A 22,131-nucleotide genomic window follows, 5' to 3' on the forward strand; every position below is an offset into this window, starting at 1 on the left:
AAGGTTTGTACCGACTTTGTGTGTGCTGTGTTCTTTGGGGTCCGTAGCTGGGGCAGAACAGAAAGGGTGGGTGGCCGGCCGGCTGCACAGGCTGTTAAGTAGGGCTTATTTTTTGGGGGGGGAGGACTTATATTAGGCGCACATGTAAAAACATGCTAGGTCTTATTTTTGGGATAGGTCTTATTTTCAGGGAAACATTAGATAGATAGATAGATAGATAGATAGATAGATAGATAGATAGATAGATAGATGGATAGATAGATAGATAGACAGATAGAAGATAGATAGATAGATAGATAGAAGATAGATAGAAGATAGATAGATAGATAGAAGAGATAGATAGATAGATAGATAGACAGATAGAAGATAGATAGATAGATAGATGGATAGATAGATAGACAGATAGAAGATAGATAGATAGATAGATAGAAGATAGATAGATAGACAGATAGAAGATAGATAGATAGATAGATAGATAGAAGATAGATAGATAGAAGATAGATAGATAGATAGAAGATAGATAGATAGATAGATGGATAGATAGATAGATAGAAGATAGATAGATAGATAGATAGATAGATAGAAGATAGATAGATAGAAGATAGATAGATAGACAGATAGAAGATAGATAGATAGATAGATAGATAGATAGAAGATAGATAGAAGATAGATAGATAGATAGAAGAGATAGATAGATAGATAGATAGATGGATAGATAGATAGACAGATAGAAGATAGATAGATAGATAGATGGATAGATAGATAGACAGATAGAAGATAGATAGAAGATAGATAGATAGATAGATAGATAGATAGATAGAAGATAGATAGATAGAAGATAGATAGATAGATAGAAGATAGATAGATAGATAGATGGATAGATAGATAGACAGATAGAAGATAGATAGATAGATAGATAGATAGATAGATAGACAGATAGAAGATAGATAGATAGATAGATAGAAGATAGATAGATAGATAGATAGAAGATAGATAGATAGATAGATAGATAGATAGATAGATAGATAGATAGATAGAAGATAGATAGATAGATAGATAGATAGAAGATAGATAGATAGATAGATAGATAGATAGATAGATAGATAGATAGATAGATGATAGATAGATAGATAGATAGATAGATAGATAGATAGATAGATATGGTTCAAGACCACACAGGCATTGCAAAACGCAACCTACTCCATGACATTGTTGGAAGAGAAGAAAGTCTAGGCGTTATTTACTAAAAATTGTGGGTTTGCTCTTGCTGAAGTATCTAGAGAAGACGACTCCAGACCACAATTAGCAATCTTCTTAAATGTCATGTCCAAAAAGATTTCTCTGACATTTAACAGTAAAGCCTGCGTTCTCCAGTGGGTAGTATAGTTAGCAACCCCAAGTTACACCAGTTTTATAATGCTCATAAATAAGGAGCGCAACGGAGCCTCAGCTAAACAGGGGCTGGGTTTGGCGAGTAGGTGAATGTGTTTTCCAACTGCTCGCAACTTCTTCTGAACATTTTGGCTAGGAAGGGAAGGGAAGGGAAGGGAAGGGAAGGGAAGGGAAGGGAAGGGAAGGGAAGGAAGGAAGGAAGGAAGGAAGGAAGGAAGGAAGGAAGGAAGGAAGGAAGGAAGGAGATGGAAATGACAGGGAGGGCGGGAGGGGAGGGAGGAAGGAAGGTATGAGAAATAACGTGGGTGTGAATTAAGAGAAGGAAGAAAGGAGGGAGGGAAGGAAGGAGATGGAAATGATAGGAAGGAAGGAAGGAAGGAAGGAAGGAAGGAAGGAAGGAAGGAGATGGAAATGACAGGGAGGGCGGGAGGGGAGGGAGGAAGGAAGGTATGAGAAATAACGTGGGTGTGAATTAAGAGAAGGAAGAAAGGAGGGAGGGAAGGAAGGAGATGGAAATGATAGGAAGGAAGGAAGGAAGGAAGGAAGGAAGGAAGGAAGGAAGGAAGGAAGGAAGGAAGGAGATGGAAATGACAGGGAGGGCGGGAGGGGAGGGAGGGAGGAAGGAAGGTATGAGAAATAACATGGGTGTGAAGAGAAGGAAGAAAGGAGGGAGGGAAGGAAGGAAGGAGATGGAAATGATAGGAAGGAAGGAAGGAGGGAGGGAAGGAAGGAAGGAGTTTGAAATGATAGGGAGGGAGGGATGAAGGAAGGAAGGAGATGAAATGACAGGAAGGGAGGGAGGGAAAGAAGGAAGGGAGAGAGGGAGGGAGGAAAGGGGGTATGAAAAATATCCTGGGTGTGAATTAAGAGAAGGAAGAAGGGAGGGAGGGAAGGAAGGAAGGAGATGGAAATGATAGGGAGGGAGGGAGGGAGGGAGGGAGGGAGGAAGGAAGGAAGGAAGGAAGGAAGGAAGGAAGGAAGGAAGGAAGGAAGGAAGGAAGGAAGGAAGGAAGGAAGGAAGGAAGGAAGGAAAAATATCCTGGGTGTGAATTAAGAGAAGGAAGAAGGGAGGGAAGGAAGGAGTCTGAAATGATAGGGAGGGAGGTATGAAGGAGGAAAGGAGATAAAATGACAGGAAGGGAGATAGGGAAAGAAAGAAAGAAAGAAGGAAGGAAGGGAGAGAGGGAGGGAAGGAGGTATGAAAAATAACCTGGGTGTGAATTAAGAGCAGGAAGAAGGGAAGGAGGGAGGGAGGGAGGGAGGGGAGGGGATCCCAAACTGTCAAACTGATCTCACCTTAATCATCTGAGAAAGGTCACCAGCATCTGCAAGCTCCAGTACAATGTTCAGTTCGTTGTCTTCGATAAACGAATCCAAATACTTGATTATGTTGGGATGGTTCAATTGCTGTCAAAGGGAGAAGAGAGAAGAGGCTGCCTGAATGAAAGGAGAACCTGAGGAGCACCGAAGAACTCAAGGGCCCGAGACTGAACCCAAGGAGAACCCTTGAAGTGGAAGAGACGGTTCAGGCGATGGGAAGAACCCAAAGGAAGCCACCTCGATAGACAGTTCTCCAGCCTCACCAACCCAACGAAGGGCATTCATTCACCGCTCTCTGGGTCACTGTCTCCACTGTCCAACTGGGGAAGCTCTTCAGATGTTTCTCCTAACCTTCGAGGGATGATGTTCTGACCCAGCCTTAGCAGAAGCAAGAAAGAGACTCCTTGGCATGAAATTTATTTACCTCTTGTGAATTAATGGCATTCACCCACCGAAAAGTCCAAGCAAGAGTCCTGCAAGGAGTTAAGGGCAGCAACAGACCTTATCGTTTCCTTGCGCATGGAAAGGGTGCAAATTAAGTTCTGGCCAGCAGTCTTTGATGCACGAAACACCATGAGCAAAATCTTCAGAAATGCGAACGGTTGTCTCCTACGACCACCCATCCCCTTTCCTTCTATTTATTCCCCAGCCAGGGAGGGGCCATTCAATGTCCATGTGTGCTTTGCTTCCCGAGTCGACTCCTTGTCCTCCGTTATTCTCCTCTCCTAACTGCTCTGCGCATACGTGCATCTGGAACCGGCCCCAGCTTTTCCTCCTCCTCCTCACTCATCTCAGCCTCCAAAGGCAGCTGCCTCTCCGGTGGCTGGGAAAGGCCGGATGACCCTGGCTCTATCTCTGCGTCCAATACACAGCATCCATCACAGCCTTCCCCAGACTCCAGAACTGGCCCAAGTTCCTCCCCAACCTCCTCATCGTCCGAGTCTGCCGCCAGCTCTGCTGGCGGACCACAACAGACATTTTCTAGCATTCCACCAAGTCTTCTCCTAAGGAAGCCCCTTCCATTCTTCTTGATAGGGCAGGGGCCTATCAACCTTAAATATTCAAAGAGCCATTTGGATCCGTTTCCCACAGAAAAGAAAACACCGAGAGCCACAAAACCTGGGTGGGCGTGGCCAATTCGATGTCACTCACTTCCACCAGTCACATTTATTTATTTATTTATTTATTTATTTATTTATTTATTTATTTATTTATTTATTTATTTATTTTTATTTCTATACCGCCTTTCTCCCGTAGGACTCAAGGCGGTGTACAGTCAAGAAAAATATAGATACACAAACATCATAAAATTGCTAATTAAAATTATTATAACATAGTTTGGCCCAATTAAATTAAAAACCCAGAATTAGATAACATTTAAAAATCATTCACATGTTTAGCCCCGCCTGTTGGAACATCAGGGTCTTGAGGGCACGGCGGAAAGCACGGAGATCAGGGATATTCCGTATCTCCGGGGGCAGTTCATTCCAAAGGGCTGGAGCCCTCACAGAGAAGGCCCTCCCCCTGGGAGTCGCCAGTCGGCATCATTTGACTGACGGTACCCTGAGTAGTCCCTCCCTGTGAGAACGAACTGGTCGGTGGGAGGCTATTGGTGGCAAAAGACGGTCTCGTAGGTACCCAGGTCCTAAGCCATGGAGCGCTTTAAAGGTGATAACTAACACCTTGAATCGCACCCGGAAGACCACCGGGAGCCAGTGCAGCTCGCATAGGAGAGGTGTTACATGGGCACAACGAGCTGCACCCATAATCACCCGCTTGGCTACATTCTGGACCAGTTGGAGCCTCTGGGTGCTTTTCAAGGGGAGCCCCATGTAGAGAGCATTACAGTAGTCCATATGGGAGGTGACTAGGGCATGAGTGACCGTGCACAAGGCGTCCCGATCCAGAAAGGGTGATCCCCCTTAGCCACGCCTACCCAGCCGGTCATAAGGGCAGAGAACCGGTTGTTAAAAAACACCGGGAACCACAAAACCCTTTTGACATCTCTCTCTCTCTCTCTCTCTCCCTCTCTCTCTCTCTCTGTATCTTTCTATGTCTCTCTCTCTCTCCCCCTCTCTCTGTATCTCCCTGTCTCTGCCCTGGCCGCTTCTCCATCCCCCACTTCTCAGGCCAGGCGAGGAGTGACTGGGAGGGAAAGGCGAGGGGTGGGGCCATCCAGTGGTGGGATCACCTGACAGGGAGCCACAGCAGAGGGCCCAAAGAGCCGCATGCGGCTCCAGAGCCGCAGGTTGCTGACCCCTGTGAGAGGGCTTCATTTCTAGCGCCCAGTTGCCAATGTGGCAACCTCCACTAGCTGGCATCCTTCAAACTTTAATCAAAGCCAAATAAAGAGGAAGGGATGACTCCTCGTCTTGTAAAAACGATTAACCCGGTTCAGGCAGCTTCAAATTGCCTTCCTGTTTTTAGTAATCCTGTCACGCTGCTGACTCATTTCTAATCTCCTGCTATTCTTCTTTTTTCTTTTTTCCAGAAGTGTTATTGCCAAGGCCCATATTTCTCCACTCGACTGCCGTTCCCCCCAAGTGTGTAACTTAGCATTTTGCCTCCATTAAATTTCTCTGCTGTTCCCCAACTGCTTGTCTGCGACTATCGAAGGTAGGAAAAAGACGTATCCCGAGGACACAGGTGTCACCAATTACCTCAACGGAGGAAAAGCCTTTTTCCCGCAAAATTACCTGGAAAATCAACTCTGCCCCCAAGCATATCTTAGGTATATACCGCGTTTTCCCAAAAATAAGACCTCCCCTGAAATTAAGCCCTATCATGCTTAATTTAGCATGCACTAAAATAAGCCCAGGGGTCTGCAACCTTAAATACTCAAAAGAGCCATTTGGACCCATTTCCCACAGAAAAGAAAACACCAGGAGCCACAAGACTTGGGTGGGCGTGGCCAACTCGATGTCGCTCACTTCCACCAGTCACATGACCCCCCCTAGCCACGCCTACCCAGCCGGTCATTAGAGCAGAGAACCAGTTGTTAAAAAACACCGGGAACCACAAAACCCTTTTGACATATCTCTTTCCCCTCTCTCCCTCTCTCTCTGTATCTTTCTATGTCTCTCTCTCTCCCCCTCTCTCTGTATCTCTCTGTCTCTGCCCTGGCCGCTTCTCCATTCCCCGCCATCACCCTTACCTTCTCAGGCCAGGCGAAGAGTGACCGGGAGGGGAGGGCGAGGGGCAGGGCCAGCCAGTGGTGGGATCACCTGACAGAGAACCACAGCAGAGGGCCCAAAGAGCCGCATGTGGCTCCGGAGCCGCAGGTTGCTGACCCCTGCCCTAGCCCCTAAAATAAGCCCTAGCCATTTTTTCTGAGGTCAAAAGAAAATAAGACCTGGTCTTATTTTGGGGGAAACAGGGTATGTATTCGCAAATCTTTATTTCCCCAAGAAACAAAATGAACTTAAGAGTTTGCTTGGAATCACTCTTCCCTCCCTTGCAATTATCTTTTTAACTTTTGAGATTTTGCAATTATTCCCGAGACAGAATCAGAAGCATCGGGAACCACAGCTGTCAATCTAATGTCCCCTTTACCCTTGGGTAAAAAAAATCTCCCTCGCGAGGCACAAAATTGAGAAATGCGCCTCGTTTTCAAACTGTGCTGTCTTGTACCCAGACCGCCCTGTGGTGAAGAACAAATGAAAACGAAAGTCACTTTCACAACTACAATGACTGCGTTTCTCATTTTGCAGCCAAGAAAGGAACTTCCCAGCTTCTGTTTTCTGCTTAAAAGCCAACAAAAAGAGAATTGAGGAAAGAACGAGGCTTAAAACAAACCGACTTTGCGCTGGCACTAAGCCATGGCTTCCTCAAGTCAACTGAACTGACATCATCAGCCTTATGACCCACCAGCTGAGTCATTCATGAGGAGAAACTTGGAGAATGAAGAATTCTTGCCAATGAGAATCAAGTCAGAACAGCAGATGTCCTTTGAACATGGTGAGGGCCCCAGGGGATTCTGGGACCTGTAGTGCGGAGGCCTCTAGCGACTGGGTTAGATTGCACTAAGTCCTCACCAAAATAGGGTCCTTCTATGCAGAACACATCCATGGGCCTTCATCTACCCCAACAATAAATGTTATGCATTGCTTTCCTTCAACCACTGAATTGTTGGATCAAAACAAGAGCCTTGGTAGTACAGGGGTTTAAGGCACCCTGTTATTAAGCTGATTATTAAGACCAGCTGCCTGCAATTACTGCAGGTTCGAATCTCGCCAAGGTGAGCCTGGATAGCTCAGCAGACAGAGCTCTGTAATTTAACACCAGCTGTCTGCAATTAAAGTAAGATCGAATCTCCCCAGGCTCAAGGTTGACTCAGCCTTCCATCCTTTCTAAGGTAGGTTAAATGAGGACCCAGTTGTGGGGGCAATAAGCTGACTTTGTATAAATATACAAAAGGATGAAGGCTATTACTGAGCACATTGTAAGCCGCCCTGAGTCTTCGGAGAAGGGCGGCATATAAATCAAATTAAAAAAAAATAATAAAAAAATTTAAAAAAAACCATCCTCTCCAGCCAGGTCTTCCAAGGCAAGGCAAATAATTTATTACTAATACTACAGTGGTGGGATTCAGCCGGTTCGGGCGAAGCAGTTGTTAAATTGCTGGCTGGCTCCATCCCTCCCCTCCCCACCCCTTCCAGGAGTCCCCATTTGGCTTCCAGGTAAGTGCAGGGATGCCTACTAGGCCCAAAACAGGGCACGGGGAGGTGTTTTTGCTCCCAGGAGGCTGCAGAGAGGCCTACTAAACCCAAAATGGAGCACAGGGGGGCACCGTGCCCCCCCGCAGCCCATGTTTGCTCCCAGGGGGATGCAGGAGGCTGAGTGCTGCCTGCCACGCCCACCATGGCCACGCCCACCCAGCCAGTCATTAGGGCAGAGAATAGGTTGTTAAATTATTTGAATCCCACCACTGTAATACTAGTAATGAGCTCAGATCCTTGGTAAAGACTCGATAGACCAAAATGCTTGCTGCAAGAAGATCGGCCAGACTTGACTACGAGCAGCGCATGACAAAAGTAGCAACAATGGCGCATTGGAAGGCCTGCAAGAAATATCATTTGCCTGCAAGCAAGAACTGGTGGGACCATAAAATAGAGAAAGTCATAGAAAATGTAGAAGTTCAACTGCTCTGGGATTTCAGAATTGAAACAGACGGGCACCTGCCACATAACATCCTGGACTTAACAATTGTCAATAAGGAAGACAAAAAAAGAGTGGAGAGTGGATGTGGCAGTGCCTGGAGACGGCAGAATAGAAGAGAAAGAACTGGAGAAGATTACAAAATACAAAGGCCTACAAATAGAAATAGAACGACTGTGGCAAAGGCAAGCAAGGGTAGTACCACTACTAATAGGCTCCTTGGGTGCAATTCCAAAACAACTGGAGCACCACTTGAACATCATTGGCATTGACAAATTCTCCGTCGGTCAATTGCAAAAGGTGGCTTGACTCGGAACAGCTTCCATCCTGCGACGATATCTGTAACACCGTCAAATATCCAGATTTGCCTATCCCAGGTCCTTCGTAAGGACTTGAGAGGTAGACAAAAATGCCAAACCCAGTCTGAACATCTGGCTCACTATGATATTATGATGATGATGATGATGATGATGATGATGATGATGATGATGATGAAGTATGCTTATGCTGTTGCAGCCATTATCACTTCTTGACTTCCCAAAGGACAAAGTGGGGAGGAAAGGGTGAGAAGGAATGCAGGCTTCAGACTTCAAAGGAGGAGCTGTGAGAGCCAAGGACACATCTGCAGGTGTTGGCCAAAACCAGAGACTTTTTCTCATAACAATACAATGACACTCAATCAGAAAATGTGACCTGCACTAATAGGGTGGCGGGGGGTGGGTGGGGTGGAGGAATTCTAACAGTGGTGAAATCTAATTTCTTTTTACTATCGGTTCTGTGGGCGTGGCTTGGTGGGCATGGTAGGGGAAGGATATTGCAAAATCCCCATTCCATCTTCATTCCTGGGGGAAGATATTGCAAAATCTCCATTCCCCACTGGGGTCAGCCAGAGGTGGTATTTGCCGGTTCTCCGAACTGCTCAAAATTTCCGCTACCGGTTCTCCAGAACCTGTCAGTACCTGCTGGATTTCACCCCTGAATTCTATATTGTAATTATATGGATTTGCGCAGGAATTAGTTAGAGCTGGTTTTGCCTTCAGTGGTGCCGAAACAATGTATTCAATAAAGTTTTGCACTGAGACATTGGCAGGCCTCGAGTGTGTTCACTTTGGTTGGGCTCGTCCGTCAGGACGGTGACACTATTATTTTCTGCTCTTCTGCATTTCTCTGCTCACTGCCTCCGAGTGCCTTGGGGATGGAAATCCGGTCGAAATTCATCGCTGGTTCTCCTACAAGCTGAGCTACACCACCATGTTTTCGCTGCTGTCCCAAACGCCACCAGCCCGTCCCAAGTGCCCTCAGCTGCTCTTCAGATGTTCTACCAACATCTCCAGGATAAATAAGGGGGCCAAATCTATGTGCCCCCTTTTCCCGTACCCAGAAGCGAAGGAAGCAGGATGGGACCTTTGCATCAGCCCCGTCTTAAGTGCAGAGAAGCCCACCAGACTCCAGTTTAGGCAATCAACTGCCTTATTTTATTTTATTCTTTTAATGCCGTCTAAAAGTCGGATGGCCTGGAATGTCTGATTTGTATGCAAAGAATGCGCTCGTGGAAAAGCATTCAAAAATAAAGGCAGCCACTAAATAAAAGCCGGAATGCTTATAGGCAAGCTGTTGATTACAGCTACATTACGGCTTCCCCCCTTTTTTTTCCTGGCTTCCGAACGGGCTACTTTCTGTATCCTCGGAGGCTTCAGCACCTCTTCAATGGAGACATCTGCTTACGGAAGGGCTTCTGCCTCTGAGAGAGAGAGAGAGAGACATCATGTTCTGATGCCATTTTGTCCCTCTGGTTCCTAAAATTAGAAGTGTCACGCTGCCAAGCAGGAATTGGGGAGAAAGACAAAAGCGTAACGGAAGTTGGAAGGGAGCTTGGAGGTCTTCTAGTCCAACCCCCAGGGGACCATATTCTATTTCAGACAAATAGCCTTGGTAGTACAGTGGTCTAAGGCACCCTGTTATTAAGCTGGTTATTAAGACCAGCTGCCTGCAATTACTGCAGGTTCGAATCTCGCCAAGGCTCAAGGTTGACTCAGCCTTCCATCCTTTCTAAGGTAGGTAAAATGAGGACCCAGTTTGTGGGGGCAATAAGTTGACTTTGTATAAATATACAAAAGGATGAAGGCTATTGCTTAACGCATTGTAAGCCGCCCTGAGTCTCCGGAGAAGGGCGGCATATAAATCAAATCAAATAAATAAAATAAATAAAATAAATGGCTGTCCAATCTCTTCTAGAAAGCCTGCAGTTTTCCACAATTTCTGGAGGCAAAGCTGTTCCAAATGATTGATGGTTCTAATTGTCAGGAAGTTTCTCTTTAGTTCCAGGTTGCTTCTCTCGTTGATTAGTTTCCATCCGTTGCTTCTTGTCCTGCCCTCAGGTGCTTTGGAGAATAGCTTGACTCCCTCTTCTTTGGGGAAGCCCCTGAGATATTGGAAGACTGCTATCATGTCTCCCCTGGTCCTTCTTTTCATCAGACTAGACATAACCCATTGGAACAAACTTGGGGCCATCTCCACTTCCATGCTGGGAAGAGCATGAAATCTTGTATCAGCCATGGGCTGGTGACATCTCATCTCTACATCTTGGTAGGCAATGTGGTTCAAGCACCTGGAGGCCATCAAGAATGGACTCAGATTAAAACCCACCAAAAAATGAGGTGGCTTTGGGTCTGTGGACCGAATCTTGCAAATGAGGCCAAGAGCAGAAAAGTATTATGAACCACGGTGGCGCAGCGGTTAGAGTGCAGTACTGCAGGCTACTTCTGCTGCCTGCAATTTGGCGGTTCGAATCTCACCAAGGCTCAAGGTTGACTCGTCCTTCCGAGGTGGGTCAAATGAGGACCCAGATTGTTGGGGGCAAGAGGCTGACTCTGTAAACCGCTTAGAGAGGGCTGTAAAAGCACTGTGAAGCGGTATATAAGTCTAAGGGCTATTGCTCTCTATGTCTTATCTCTCTGTCTCTCAGTGTCTGTCTGTCTGTCTGTCTGTCTGTCTGTCTATCTATCTATCTATCTATCTATCATCTATCTATCTATCTATCTATCTATCTATCTATCTATCTATCTATCTACCTACCTACCTACCTACCTACCTACCTACCTATCTATCTCTAAGAGCCACGGTGGCACAGTGATTAAAATGCAGTATTGCCGGTTAACTCTGCCCACTGCCAGGAGTTCGATCCTGTCCGGCTCAAGGTTGACTTAGCCTTCCATCCTTCCGAGGTGGGTCAAATGAGGACCCAGATTGTTGGGGGCAAGAGGCTGGCTCTGTAAACCGCTTAGAGAGGGCTGTAAAGCGGTATATAAATCTAAGTGCTCTTGCTATGAATGATCTGTCCACTGGATTAACATCAAGAAGGACCTGCAGACTGTTTGGGATTTGAGCTTCTGAACTTCTGATTAAAAGCCTGGAGACTAAAACGTATGAAGAACGGTTGCAAGGTTTAGATTTGGCTAGTCTAGAGAAAATAAGGAAAGGGGGGGGGGTTGACATGATAGCAGTCTTCCAGTATTTGAGGGGCTGCCACAAAGAAGAGGGGGTCAACTTATTCTCCAAAGCACCAGAAGGCAGGACAAGAAGCAACGGATGGAAACTCATCAAGGAGAGAAGCAACCTGGAACTAAGGAGAAACCTCCTAACAGGGAGGACAATTAACCAGTGGAACTGCTTGCCACCAGAAGGTGTGGGTGCTCCATCACTGGAGGTTTTTAAGTAGAGACTGGACAGTCACTTGTCTGAAATGGCATAGGATCTCCTGCTTGACTAGGCAACTGTATTAGAAGACCTCAATGACTCTTTCAGGTCTACTCTGATTTTGATCCTTCACTTCTCCTGCGACGTTTCCACCATCATTCCAGAAGGCCTCGAACCCTGCTCGTAAGTCGGCCGTCTTGAATACGTAGAATGTGCTTGAAAGCTTTGGTGGAAGTTACGCCTCTCTGTCCTTCATCCCTGGTTCAGAGGAGCATCGCAAGAGGTTGGTTTAAACCTGCAAAATCTGCATACAGGTGTGCTTTTGGCCAAGGGGGCCCTTCAATTATGAGTGAGGAGACGGAGTTATTGATTTGACAAGCTATTAGCTCCGCGGGAGCTCCAGAGAGCGAGCGGTCCAGTTGCTGATGCAACAGATCTAGCCATCCACTTAAAAACCTCTGAGTAAAAACCTCGTATAGCCTTGCCCTCCGAGAACCCGATGGGAAAACTCTTGGCACCTGCATCAAATTATCAGAAAAGTGCTGACCTACCACACATCGTTAAAAAATGGCTTCCCGGCCTTGACGCGAGGAGCTTTTGCTCCGATGTGGCTTGGGCCCTCGGAAGAGGAATTTACGTACATCTTGGTCAGATAATCTGTCAGGTTTGATCGGGATGCTCTTTCGAAAACTCGGGATGGATTTGAAAGAAATGCCCCATGGGGAGAATTTACTAATGGATCCCGGGGAACATTTGTAACAGAATATGACTTCCCGTTGCGGGTCGAGCAACAGCTCTTGTCAGGATTTCACCGGCAGAAATGACGCTCTCTAATGCTTTCTAACAAAATTGGGTGAGGCGCAGAAAGAGGCCGACTGAAAAAAGGACCCCATCCGATTGAGAAAGATCTTCTGAGGCAACTCCGGAGCTCTTCTCACTGGATCTTCAAATGGGTTAAATGGGCATCTAACTTGGATAGACGGGTTCGTGGCTTCCTTCCTTGAGGCCAAACTGGTTTTCTTCCAGGTACATGAAGGACAAACCACCTAATTGATTCCAGGGGTGGACTTCAAAAATTTTAGCAAGGGGGTCTCTGCCCAGTTGCTGGGTGGGTGTGGCCTAGTCAGCCTCCTGCACCATGGTGCAGAATGCCCTCCCCAGGCTCCAGAGGCTTTTTTCGAGCCTCCGGGAGGCGAAAACAGCCTCCCCAGGCTCAGGAGGCCCTCTGGAGGCAGGAAACGGCCCCGTTTTTTCCGGTAGGCCCATTTTACACCCTCCCCGAGCCTCCATGCATGCCCTGCATTTACCTGCATCCAAAATGGGCCGCGTGAGGACTCCGGGGAGGGGCGGGTGGGGCCAGCCAGGAGTCAGATTTGGGGGTGATTCTGAACTGCACAGAATCTTAGCTAGAGGTTCTCCCAAACCTCTGCGAGCCCCTAGCTAGCCCACCCCCGATTCATCTCCTGCCATAAAGATCGACCATCTCTACCACAAAGATCCTAGATTATTGTCTACGGAGACTCTTAAGTCATCCAGGTCATGGTTACCCCAACGGTATTTTTTCAAGAGGCAACTGGATTTTCTGGGTTTTTTTGAAGACGTTTCGCTTCTCATCCAAGAAGCTTCTTCAGCTCTGACAGGATTCTGACCTTCCATTCCCCACCCTCCAGTCAGAGCTGAAGAAGCTTCTTGGATGAGAAGCGAAACGTCTTCAATGAAAAAAACCAGAAAGTCCAATTCTCTCTCGAAAAAAACACTTTTTGGGCTCGCAGGTTGTTGATGTTTCCAAGATGTTTATCCATACAGACCGCCTGCCACATGCCTTTTAACAGACAACAGATTAACAGAGTTGGAAGGGACCTTGTAGGTCATCTAGTCCAACCCCCTGCCCAATCAAGAGACCCTACACAGTTTCTGACAAATGGCAGCCCAATCTCTTCTTGAAAGCTTGAAATACTCTAATCAAGGGATTGCGAAAGAAATTTAACAGTAAACAGCCTAATCAAGGGAACCCCGTAAGAATACTCCCCCGCGCACTAACAGGGGCAAGCCATTTGAATATAAATAACATAATAAACCCCACTGCCTTCTAGCACAGATGATGTTACCTACCGTATTTTTCGGAGTATATAGGACGCACCGGACTATAAGATGCACCTACCTTTTTAGGTGAGGAAAACAAGAAAAAGAAATCTGCCTCTGCCTCCCAGCAATTTTGCCTCCTTGCAGCAAACAGCAAACAGCCTGCTTTACTTTCATTTTCGCTTTCAGCATAGCTGGATTAGCACAAGAAAAAAGAAATCTGCTCCCAGCAATTTACCTCCTTGCAGCAAGCAGCAGAGGCCCCCCGCAAAACAGCTGAGAGCAGAACAGCTGAGAGTCGGGAGGCCGATCCAATCGACTTTTGCTAATTAGGCCGTGCTGAAGCTAAAACGAGCTGTTTCTTCTTGCTGCTTGCTGCAAGGAGGTAAACTGCTGGGAGGCAGAGGCCAAAGGGTGGGGGCCAGTGGGTGGGCGGGGCTACATTCAGTGTATAAGACGCACCTAAATTTTCACCCCCTTTTGGGGGGGGGGAAAGGTGCGTCTTATACTCCGAAAAATACGGTAGTGGGTTGTGAAACGTTTGGAAGAAAATCACCAAGCTCAAAGAGCACCAAAAAACCCCACAGTTCAATCCTGAGCTTGTTGTGGCCCCGCCCTCTGAGCCTGTCCCATCGGAGGAAGAAAGCTCCGAGCATGAGGAAGAGGAGTCAGCCAGGCCTCCCTCTCCAGGCCCCTCCCCTCTGGCATTCTCTCAGGTGCCGGCCGAGGGAGAGGAGATTAGCAGGGAGACAGGTGGCTCGGATCAGAGTGACGGAGAAACATCATTCCTGGACGCACGCCAACGAAGGCGTGATAAACGATTGCAGCAGCTCAGGAGGCGTGCTAGAGATTAGAACTGAGTCACTGGACCACACCCCAGAGACTATATAATAGAGGGTAGTGGTCAGTGATCCTTGTGACGAACAAAACTAACCTTGGATAGTCACTAAAGCCTCGTTCGGAACTGCAGAGAGAAAAATTTATTGTTATCGGACATTTGGAAGCTGAGTATTTGTCTTTCTGTTTTTCTGTGAAAATAAAGGCACTTGGCAGACGGTGTGTCTATCGCTGCCAAGTGGGAGATAAAGAAACTGGGTGCGTTCCAAAGTGTTTCCTTAACCCTCGGCTGGCTGTGTTTGTGTGTGTGTGTGGACGGGGACAGATCAGAGCTATCAATATTCTCATGGTCTATTGGTATCAATTTCATAAATACAGGGACCGAATCAGCGGTGGGTTTCGCATTATGTCACTACCAGTTCACCGCATGTGCGCATGATTGCTTCGTGCTCATGCGCGCCCGGTTCGCGCATGCACCTATCTTCTGCGCATGAACTTTGCTTGCATACGTGCCTTCCATGCATGCGCCCGGACTCAAAACTGTGCCTAAATAGGATGGCATAGAGCCGGGGCAGGTGGACAGGCCCACCCGCGATTTCCGCTACCGGTTCGGGAGAACTGGTCCGAACCGGCTGAATACCAACTCTGGACCGGAGGCAAACAGATGTTCATTTCACAGAGATCTAGGTCAAAGTCTTAACTTTGCCCAAGCGAGGACGTTGTTCAGATATGCAGAGGCCTTAATTAAATCCAAAAGTGGAGAGGGGAGAAGAAAAAAACAAACAAACCCCGTTAGAAAGTGTACAAGGCATTGGAGAGGAAAGTGCTAATTATCCCCGTATCATCTCCGTACATTTTTCTCTTCACAGCCCGGCTAATGCAATATTCACAACTTAACATCTGGTTTCCTGGTGAGGTTGACACGGGAAGATCTGTAGCTGCCTTCAGGCATCTTACACGGGTGGGAAGATCTTGATTCCCTTGTCACCCCGAGCGCTCCCGGTTTCACCCACCCCTTGATCCTAACTGGTGTGGACATCTTGGATGGGCTCCATCCCATAACATCTGGGGAAGCATCTTCCCCCTGCAGCTTTCTTGGGCGGAAAATTAGCACCGTCACACTGCAGCTCACCATCCCCGTCTTTTGATCTGGCAACCTTCGCTTTCCCGTCACCTTCCACTTAGCGCCTCTCTCGGAAAACCAGCTCAGATGCGGCCTCCTCCGTGGGCCAAACGGTTGCCGGTGGAAGGCTGCATTCTTTCCTTCTTGGAAAAGGAAGGACTCGCCAGTTCAGGACCATTGCATGGCGTTTGGGTTCCTGAGGTGCTCCGAGCTTGGTGGGTTTTCCTGCGTTGCACGGATGAGGTTGTCTAAGCTGATCACCACACATCTGCAGGAGAACCCATCAAGCTCAGAGAACAGCATGAAGTATGCAATCTCTTCTTGTCGTGGCCTGCCAGCGGCCTGCGTGGATCATGGCTGATCCCGACAACGAGGAGGCTGGTGTGGTGTCGCGCCAGCAGCCTGCGCAGCCGGCGCTCGCGTCGGACAGCAAGGAGGCCGAAGAGGATGTGGTGCCAGAGGCAGAGAGACTCAGCCAGGGCCTTCAGAACCTCCAGAGGCTCCTTCAAGTGGAGAGAGCGAAGTGGAGGAGCCTCTCCTCAATGCTCGGACATGCAGGGCTGCCAGAAGGCAGGAGTGGCTCCCAGGAGGAGGAGGTCTCCTCGAGAGTAAGACTTGAGGATAATTGGCCACTCCCTTAGCCTATTTAAGTCACACACGGTTAGTAAGTTTCTTGCTGGAAACAACTTGTAATTATCATCAGAGCATTTTTGGAAAAGTCTTATTGTATCTTGTTTTCTGGGCTGGTTGCCAACCTTTGCCGGACTTTGGTTTATTCTTGCTACTTAATAAATTTGATAAGGACCGTTGGTGTGTGTCAATATCCTCGGGAATCCGGAGCTGGGGCAGAACACTTCTCTATTCTGACCTAGGTTTCCCCAGCAGCACGAAGCCGAGTCCTCGTCCCGATAAACCCCTTTTATTTAATTTACAGTGAATTCCTCTCCAGCAAAGTCTTTCCTCTCCCACAGTCTTTCAAGATAGTTCACAATTACCGACCTTTATCAGGCTTGGAGAGTAGCCAGGCCGATATCTTTCATACACCAAGAATGCAGGAATGAACTAATTGTCTCCTGCAAACTCCACTCCCCTTTCGCTCCTCTTTTATTCCCTATGGGAGGGGCCATTCATCGTCCACCTGTGGCCTTACTCCCAAGCCAACCCTTGTTCTTTAGCTGTTCCCTTCGTCTGGCAACTCTGCGCATGCGCACCCTGGGAACAGGCTCCAGCTGTTCAACTGCCTCACTGATGTCTGACTCCGAAGGCAGCTGATAACTCTCAGATGGCCCTGGCCTCCTCTCTGCCTCCGACGCAGAGCCCTCATCAGAGCCTTCCTCAGACTCCAGGATTGGCCCAAGTTCCTCCCCAACCTCCTCACTGTCCAAATCTGCTGCTAGATCCGCTGGCCACTGGTGGACCACAATATTCTCTAGTAGGGTGTTCTGTTCCCGTCCCACACGCACATACACCAACAGATGTTCAAGAGTTAAAGACCAAACCAGCCGGCAAAATCCTTTCCCTTATGATAACGGAACTTGGCAACAACCTTGTGGCTGCCTGCCAAGAGTTTATTACTTACGAAGAAGAGAGATAACTTCTCCCCGCTTCTGGTACATCAAAGGAAACAACTCAATAATTACAGAGTCAATCAAGTCCAAAGATAATCCAGCAAAGTCTATAGCAAAAAGTCCGGCAATGCAGAATGGCGTGGAAGCTTTCAGCTTTGTTCATCACAAGGTTTGACTGGCCACCACGCTCCCTTTTATACCCTGTGGGGTGTGGTCCAGTGACTCAGCCTAATCTCGGGCACGCCTTTTCTTCTGTTGCGCGCGCTTATCTCTGCGACGCTGGTGTGGATCCAGCCAAGACTCATTACTCTCATCACTGTCCACCTGTGGCTGCATGGACGTGCTTGGTCCCGGTCCTATCTCTTGCCCTTCAGAGGACACTGAAGGCATTGCCAGAGAGGAGGGTCCTGGAGAGGGAGGCTTTGCCAACTCCTCTCCTTCACTCTCGGAGTCCTCTCCTGCCGATGACACAGGCTCAGGTAACGGAGCCACAACATAGGGGTCTGTTTCTCCCAAAGGTGCTCCCCCCACCCGAAGAGGTTGTAGAAAAAATGGTTTTAAAAGTAAAAAAAAAAAAAGTTGGCCATGCCCACGCAGTCATATCACCCCCTCCCCCAAGCCATGCCCACAGAACCGGTGGTAGCAAATTTTACATTTTATTTATTTATTATTTATTTTATTATTCGTATTTCTATGCCGCCCACTCTCTGAGGACTCTGGGCAGCATACACCAAAGACAGCATACTAAATAGCATATTGCCCTCAACAATCTGGGTCCTCATTTTACCCACCTCGGAAGGATGGAAGGCTGAGTCAACCTTGAGCCGGTGAGATTTGATCCGCTGATCTGCTGAACTAGCAGTCAGCTGAAGTAGCTGCAGTACTGCACTCTAACCACTACACCACCTCGGCTCATTTCACCACTGGGCTGCTTTTCTTGTTTCCGGCACGCACGGACATGCGCACGCTCCGTTTTGGCACTCGGTGCCGAAAAGTTTTGCCAACGCTGTCCTAGCCCAAACAACGACAAAAGTGGCGTGCTCTCCTTGAGATAGATCTCAGTGGACCTCACTTCCTGTGAGATTTCTGCCACGAACCATCGGAAAAAAACAACCAAACAACTTTTGCAATAATACATCAAGGAGTATCATGCATCCTTGACTGCCTCTAAACCAGAATTTAGAATTTAGAAGCGATTGGGACAGTTTTTACCAAGGCATCTGATTTTTTTTTTACCATCCTGAAATTAGCTCCCAAATCATGCAAGGAATCAGCAGGTCTTTTGCCAAAGTCTCCCGGAGCAAAAATAAGTTCTTATCAATGACCGCCGTTTATTTTTGCAAGGGCTTCACAAACAGACATGACGCCAAAGATGAGCGCCGAAAGCAATCGGAAGCTGGACTTCCTCCACCGTCCCAGGTAATTGTTGAAAATAAACCATCTCCGTTTCAGTAAGCATTCAATTTCGGAGGGATTCTTACCTTCAAAAGATCAATTTCTTTAATGCAATCTTGTCTGGCCTTTGCATCCATCATCTCAAATATCTTCAGAAAGAGAGGGGGGAAAAAAGTTGCACGTTTTAAAGACCAAGACAAAATGAGTCTCTCGCAATACTCAAAAAGCTCTAACCCCAAGGGGTGAGATTCAGTCAGATCGGATGTGAATTTTACATCTGGTTCGCCAAACCGGTAGTTGCCCCTCCCAGGAGTCTCCACATGGCCCGTTTTGGATGCCACATAAGTGCAGGGCCTGCGCGAAGGCTCTGGGAGGGTGAAAAATGGGCCTCCTGGAAGTTCCGGAACTCTGGAAATGGGCCCGTTTTCACCCTCCTGGAGGCTCAAGAAAAGCCTCCAGAGCCTGGGGAGGGCAAAAATGCCCCTACCCGGCCGTGGTGCCGGAGGCTAAGTAGGCCACACCCACCATGGCCACCCGAGCAACTGGGCAGAGAACCAGTTGCTAAAATTTTTGAATCCCACCTGTCTTATCCCCCTTCCCTTTTCAAACCTGCCTGTACCCCACTCTTCACGATTCTTACAGGCTTAAATAACACCCACATATAAAGCAAAAAAAAACCCCAAAAACCTAGCTAGCAATACAAAGAACAGCACGCAGTTCGTTAACTTCTCAAGTTTTCAACCTGAAAAAGCAAAAAACACAAAAATCCGAAGCAACTGCCATCCGTAACTGGAATGCAAATTTTGAGAATATTTGCTGAATGTACCAAACATTTACAAATAAAAGATCTAGCAGGTTTTATCACGTTACGATGGTTTTCTGTTGACAAAATAAATTTGTTTTCTTCTTCTTTCTGTTTTCTTCTACATGTACTAATTGGAAAACAAAAGCTCTTAATGCCAAAATCCATTTTTGGAGCTCAGCTGATTATATCTTATTAACGGAAGTGGATGTACCACTCTCAAGGTAGGCCTCTACTGGACGTGCAATGATTTGTTCAACGGCTGTTTGAAATGACCACGGTGCTGCGAAAAGTAACTTACGACTGGTCCTCGTGCTTATGACCATCGCAGCGTCCTGTGGTCACATAATCGGCAAGCAGACTTTGTTTTTCTTTGAAGAGGTTTTGCTTCTCCGAGAAGCTTCTTCAGTTCTGACTGAATGGTGGGAACGGATGGCTTTATATTCAATCAGAACTGAAGAAGCTTCTCGGAGAAGGAGGAGCGAAACCTCTTCAAGGAAAAACAAAGTCCGGTTGCCTTTTGAAGGGGGGGGGGAAACCTTCGGGATAATCATGACCTGGATGATTTTTGAGAATCTCCGCAGATATTCTTACCTGTACTTTTTTTAATGCCACCGGTTTTCTGTCCAGAAGACAAGTCGCTCTGTAGACCTCGCTGAATTGTCCTCGCCCAATTTTCTTCTCAATCTGAAAATCTGCTAAAGTGCAGCGATAGAGGTGTCTCTGCTTGAGAGAGGGGAAAAACAGCAATGGACGGGATTAAATTCATGCATATTTTATGTGAGATACGCCAAGGGAAAGGCATTGCGTGAGGTCAATTTTACGTCGTCTTCTTCTCCATTCGGGTTTCCCTTTTTTCTAACACCTGCTGAAAAATATTATATCTCAAATGCTGGAAATGCCATCAGGTACCAGGATCGTATTATCATCTGTGGTGGACGTCTCCAGAAGCGAGAAATTATTGGGTTAAAATCCGAATATGGTTAGAGGAAATGATACAACAAAGTTGATTTAAAACCTGAACTGTTCCTATTGGGTATCTTACCAGAGAAATATAGTAAATACTTATTTGATTATACCTATTGTTAACTGCAGCGAGAATTGTATTTGCGCAAAATTGGACAGCAGAGAAAATCCCTTTAGAGGGAGAAGTAATTAAGAAAATATTGGAATGTGCAGAAATGAATAGATTAACATTGGTAATTAAAGAAAAGGAAGAATCGGATTATTTTAAAATATGGGGGCAATTACAACAATGGTTAGAGAAGATATATATATATATATATAAATTTAGATAATTGATGAATTAATATAAACATAAGAAGTTTGGGAAGGATGATGTAACAATCTAAATGAAAATATAAAGGTGTGATAGAAATATATGAAAATGATGGAGGAAGGAGGAGAAGACACAAAATATGTACTCAGATGAAGTACTGAATGATTAAGTATGTATTGCTTGTTTGTATGTATGTTTGTTTAAAAAAAATAAAAAAAAACTTTTTAAACAAAGATATTATATTTCACTCTACAAGACACCAAGGTTTCCCTGCTCCAAACTTCAAACGAATTCAGGATGAAGGCTATAAATAACTATAAAGTTTAGGGGTTCGTTTTCTGTGACCTTCGTTAAATGTTTCTTCCCTAGGACAGAAGGAAAGGAACATTTCTCTCACAGGAGATATGATGTTTGTAATCAGAGGACTTCACAAACTGTAACAACTGGTTCGCCCAGCATCGGAAATGTGAGAACATGCGTGCGGCGTCACAAAACACAGTAATTCGCTCACGTGCGATGTCTACACATGTGTGCAACGTCAAACAACACGGCAATTCTCTTCCGCGCACCATCCACACAGCGATAAAGGATGGGATTGCGGTGGGCAGGTGGGTGGGCCAAACCAGCAGATCGCCACTACCCATTCGCCCGAACCGGCTGAATCCCAGCATTGTTTGTAATGCAGAAGGAAATATTCTGGGCTGTGGCCTTTTTTCTATCTCCAGTTGTGTTATTTTGGAATTTATGGAAGCGGTCTTCCGCAGAAAGCCCTCTCCTCAGCTGATTTACAGGAATTTGAGAAGAACGTCTGAAGTTCCACCACTGCTACCAGAAAAGCATTAAGCTAATATGGAAAAAGCCCTGAACAGTATTTCTCAACAGGGAAAGATGCAGAGCGCTCTTTATTCTCAACCTCAACAACCTGAAGATGTTGGCCTTCAACTCCTAGAGTTCCCATGCTGGTTGGAGGAATTCTGGAAGTCGAAGTCCACATATCTTCAAGTTGATGAGCTTCAGCAACAATGGTCCAGAGAAAAAGCTCATGTTTCCTGGGTTCCGTCAGAGATGGGAGCAGCCGGTTCGGACCAATTCGGGCAAACCAGATGTTAATGTTATGTCCGGTTCGGCGAACTTGTAGTTGAGATGACTGGCTGGCCCTGCCCTTCTCACCCTTCCCTCTCCTCCCTGGAGTCCCCACATGGCCCCTTTTGGATCCCAGGTAAGCGCAAGGGGCACATTGAGCTCGGGGAGGTGGAAAATGGGCCTCCCAGAGGCCTGTGGAGGGTGAAAATGGGCCTATTTACAGCCTCCAGAGAGTCTCTGGAGCCCGGGGAAGTTGAAAACGGGCCCTCCACAGCCCATATTTGCTCGCGGGAGGCCTACTAGGCCCAAAACGGGGCAGGCGAGGGGCGGTGCCCCCCTCTCGGCCCGTTTTTGCTCCCAGGGGGGTGCAGGAGGTCAAGTGCTGGAAACCGGGAGA

General features: G+C 47.0%; 1 protein-coding gene across 3 annotated transcripts in view; it reads right to left on the reverse strand.

Annotated features, from left to right (window-relative positions):
• Positions 1 to 22,131, reverse strand: part of NEK6 (NIMA related kinase 6) — a 93,147-nt gene that overhangs the window by 25,369 nt on the left and 45,647 nt on the right. For 2 of the 3 annotated variants that reach the window (XM_070955708.1, XM_070955707.1), the window contains exons 3-5: positions 19,967 to 20,098; positions 18,657 to 18,719; positions 2,689 to 2,799 (exon numbers count right to left, since the gene is read on the reverse strand). In XM_070955708.1, coding sequence (XP_070811809.1) covers positions 2,689 to 2,799; positions 18,657 to 18,719; positions 19,967 to 20,098 — 306 coding nt within the window. The remainder of the gene's footprint in view (positions 1 to 2,688; positions 2,800 to 18,656; positions 18,720 to 19,966; positions 20,099 to 22,131) is intronic. The other variant, XM_070955706.1, reaches the window with a different exon arrangement.

Source organism: Pituophis catenifer, unplaced genomic scaffold (genome assembly GCF_029215685.1).
Source record: "Pituophis catenifer annectens isolate HBS135680 unplaced genomic scaffold, rPitCat1.0.hap2 SCAF_17, whole genome shotgun sequence".
In the NCBI taxonomy this organism is placed as follows: domain Eukaryota; kingdom Metazoa; phylum Chordata; class Lepidosauria; order Squamata; family Colubridae; genus Pituophis; species Pituophis catenifer.